Raw genomic sequence first — 3741 nt, 5'->3', positions numbered from 1 at the left:
TTCCCTCTATCACTCTGTTCCCTCTATTCCCTATATCACTCTGTTCTCTCTGTTCCCTCTATCACTCTGTTCCCTCTATCATTCTGTTCCCTCTATCATTCTGTTCCCTCTATCACTCTGTTCCCTCTATCACTCTGTTCCCTCTATTCCCTATATCACTCTGTTCTCTCTGTTCCCTCTATCACTCTGTTCCCTCTATCATTCTGTTCCCTCTATCACTCTGTTCCCTCTATTCCCTATATCACTCTGTTCTCTCTGTTCCCTCTATCACTCTGTTCCCTCTATCACTCTGTTCCCTCTATCACTCTGTTCCCTCTATCATTCTGTTCCCTCTATCACTCTGTTTCCTCTATGGACACACACCTTCAGCTGGGTTCAAATACACTTGTTGACCTGTCCATACAGCTCTGGCACCTGCTGAATCAGCTAACCATAAGGTGCTATAGGCTACCTCCAAAGTAGTACACTATATAGGGAATATAGTACAATTTGGGACAGATCACAGGCGTCTGTACTGCATTGTTATTTGTGCTATAACGCAGTAAGAAATACCTGTCCTACATCAAGTAGCTGTTTCGAGGTTGTTGACATTCACTTGACAAAACAATGTCTTTACTGTCTGGATCATGTACATGTAGGGGACTATAACTGACGCTTACCTCTAACACTGCCCAGAGTGGCCGTCCGAGACCTGGAGAGCGAACACACCGCCGTGAGGAGCCAGAAGATCACCCTGCCAGACGCCCTCATGTTTCGGCTCCGGGCTCACAGTCGTACCGGTAGGCTCTGGTCCTGGGTCCTAGGTTTTAACGTAAAGGTCCCGGTCTCAGCTGAGAGGCGTCATCATGCGAAGAGGCTATAATCCCCGGTGGATGTGTGTTTAGATTCTTCCGTTCAGGGCGCTCAAGGAGAACGCACAATCCGACAACAATACAAGGAAATTGAATACAATGTTAAAACGTCTCAAAAAATGAACTAAAATATAATATATATATATCGATATATATAATATATTATAATTGTTCGTTTGAATTGACTCACAGGCCAATGATAGCGCAGTTTAGAGCTGTTGCCATTGGCGTCGGCTAATGAGGATTCTAAAACATCGAATCAAAATCAAATAAAACATCGAATCAAATAACTGCATCAGCTTTCAGCGCACAGTCCATTTAGCCATTTGAAGACAGAAGCATTTAAATAGCAGAGGTCAACATAAATATGGATTAAATATAAATATTGTTTATGTTATTTCTCACGAACTGCGTGCAAAGTAATACAAAGTTAGGAGACATTTATAGTGCCATCCTTTGGTAATAATGTCCATTCTGTATCTCGAGCTCTTGAGGTTTTATTCAGCACAAGACGTGTCTCTCTCTCAGCTCCGGTCCCTGTCGCTCGCTCGTGCTGTCCCGCTGTTGGTGGTGAAAAATAATTCAAACCGTCCGAATATAAATCTTAACAAATGATCCCCGTGAACTAAATATGGAACAAATAAATAAAATTCCTCTCGACCTCCGATAAAACAAATTCTACCCCTGGTAAAAGTGAAACGACCGCGGAATAGGAGTAAAGTGTAGATGTAATGTAAATTCGTTGTGAACCGCCTGAAGAGCGCAGAGCCAGTCTCGAGCCCCGCCCCACCGAGTGACACTGGAAACGACAACAGGTAAGGTGATGATGTCATGTGATCAGATTAAGTTTATCATAGTACTTGTATAATAATACCAGTGTAGGACTATATACAATATCATGATAATAATATTTATATTTTATATTAGGCCTAATGTTAGTAATTACAATGTTATAAATCCTGATAAATAGATCATGTTAACAACGTGAGGCAATTTGGCTTTTATAACGTACAGATATTAAATTTCAATAGCCATCTGATAAAAAGTGTCAATCAAGACTGAATTTGAGAATATGTATATTTTTTAAATAACATATTACTGTCTTGGCGTATACGTCTATAGTGAAATGGGTTAACAAATACATATGAGACGTCTTTCATTTATTTACGTGTCTCAATTTAACCTGGTAATATTCCCGAGCACATGCAGGGCAAAACAAGGGTTCGTGACGGGACGATTGATGATTAGTGTCAACAGAAGTGTCAGATTAGCGCGTGCGACACAGTGTGGTTCACTGCTGCCACGTCTTTGATAAATCCATTGAGGGTTTGCTACTTGTGAAGACTTTTCAACTCGGCCTCCATCTGCCCCCCCCTCCCCTCTTTCTCTCTCTCTCTAATCTGGACGAGAACAACAACATCAGAGGGAGCGCGTGGGTGACTCGACTCGCAGGATTTCACAGGGCCACCGGGGCATGGGTGTAGAGTAGTACCAACCCCGAGGACAAAGGACCAGGGTCAGGACACGGATTAATGTAGAGGAGGAGGAGGTGGAGGAGGAGGAGGAGGAGGAGAGGATGAAGGTGGAGAAATGAAGAATATAATAAAAATAGAGTTGAAAGACATGAGAATCTGATGAATATATAGACTGTTTTAACACTATAGTCCTTTTTATTAAGGCATTTGGAAATAGGCTATATTAACTGATTGGAAAGCCTACAGGCATACAGTATAAATACGCACAGACAGGGGTGAATCCTAACCTTGATTTAAATCAAATGTATACCTAGTCTCCCCATATGTGCTTAACTATGTGAACAATCTATTTAAATGGACATAATACCAGGAAACACACACACACATACACTCTCTCTCTCTCTGCAGTGCATTCCCTGGTGAAGCATCAGCTAGCCCCACATCCTATAACATGCGCATGAATTAGCGACAGGAACCAATCAGGCACAGCGAGAGGTTTTTAAAGGGATTGTCACGGTTACTTATCTGTCCTCCATGGCTGTGTCCTTGATGGAACCCTATTCCCTATATAGTGTTCTACTTTTGACCAGGGCCCATAGTGTGGTGCACTATTTAGGGGATAGGGTGGTGTTTGGGACATAGGACTCCATATTATTATTCAGCTCCTGGTGTGGGGACTAGGCAAGCCGTGACCCTGCACTGGTCTGCTTAATGTAGAGGTGTGTGTGTGTGTGTGTGTGTGTGTGTGTGCGTGTGTGTGTGTGTGTGTGTGTGTGTGTGTGTGTGTGTGTGTGTGTGTGTGTGTGTGTGCGTGCGTGTGTGTGTGTGTGTGTGTGTGTGTGTGTGTGTGTGTGTGTGTGTGTGTGTGTGTGTGTGTGTGTGTGTGTGTGTGTGTGTGTGTGTACCAGCCACGGTTAACTCCCACCCTCCTGGTGAGGCGAGAGACATCTGAGTCGTCTCTGTTAATAATGTCTTCATGGATCCACTGGAGGGAGGGAGGGAGGGAGGGAGGGAGGGAGGGAGGGAGGGAGGGAGGGGGAGGGAGGGAGGGAGGGAGGGAGGGAGGGAGGGAGGGAGGGAGGGAGGGAGGGAGGGAGGGAGGGAGGGAGGGAGGGAGGGGAAGATGGCTGGTTTTCTATATAGCAATTTGTGACATCTGCTCCCTCCCTCCTCTTCTTTCTACACTGCCCTCCCTCCCTCCCTCCATCCCTCCCTCTCTCCATCCCTCCCTCTCTCTCTCTCTCCATCACAATCTCCATCCCTCCCTCACTCCATCCCTCCCTCTCTCTCTCTCCATCACAATCTCCATCCCTCCCTCTCTCCATCCCTCCCTCTCTCTCTCTCCATCACAATCTCCATCCCTCCCTCTCTCCATCCATCCCTCTCTCTCTCTCTCCATCACAATCTCCATCCCT

The 3741-nt window shown here is 45.2% G+C and overlaps 1 protein-coding gene across 1 annotated transcript in view; it reads right to left on the bottom strand.

The window, feature by feature from the left end:
- The window catches only part of sema4f (sema domain, immunoglobulin domain (Ig), transmembrane domain (TM) and short cytoplasmic domain, (semaphorin) 4F), a 118498-nt gene extending 116870 nt beyond the window's left edge, over positions 1-1628 (bottom strand). Inside the window, exon 1 of the mRNA XM_064931098.1 lies at positions 660-1628. Within this exon, the coding sequence (XP_064787170.1) occupies positions 660-750 (91 nt within the window). The 5' untranslated portion in view covers positions 751-1628. The remainder of the gene's footprint in view (positions 1-659) is intronic.
- Between the last annotated feature and the right edge of the window lie 2113 nt (positions 1629-3741).

The sequence above is a fragment of the Oncorhynchus masou genome, chromosome 23 (assembly GCF_036934945.1).
Source record: "Oncorhynchus masou masou isolate Uvic2021 chromosome 23, UVic_Omas_1.1, whole genome shotgun sequence".
In the NCBI taxonomy this organism is placed as follows: Eukaryota; Metazoa; Chordata; class Actinopteri; order Salmoniformes; family Salmonidae; genus Oncorhynchus; species Oncorhynchus masou.
The sequence above is the reverse complement of the archived record's forward strand: the minus strand, read 5'-3'. Positions and strand labels throughout refer to the sequence as shown.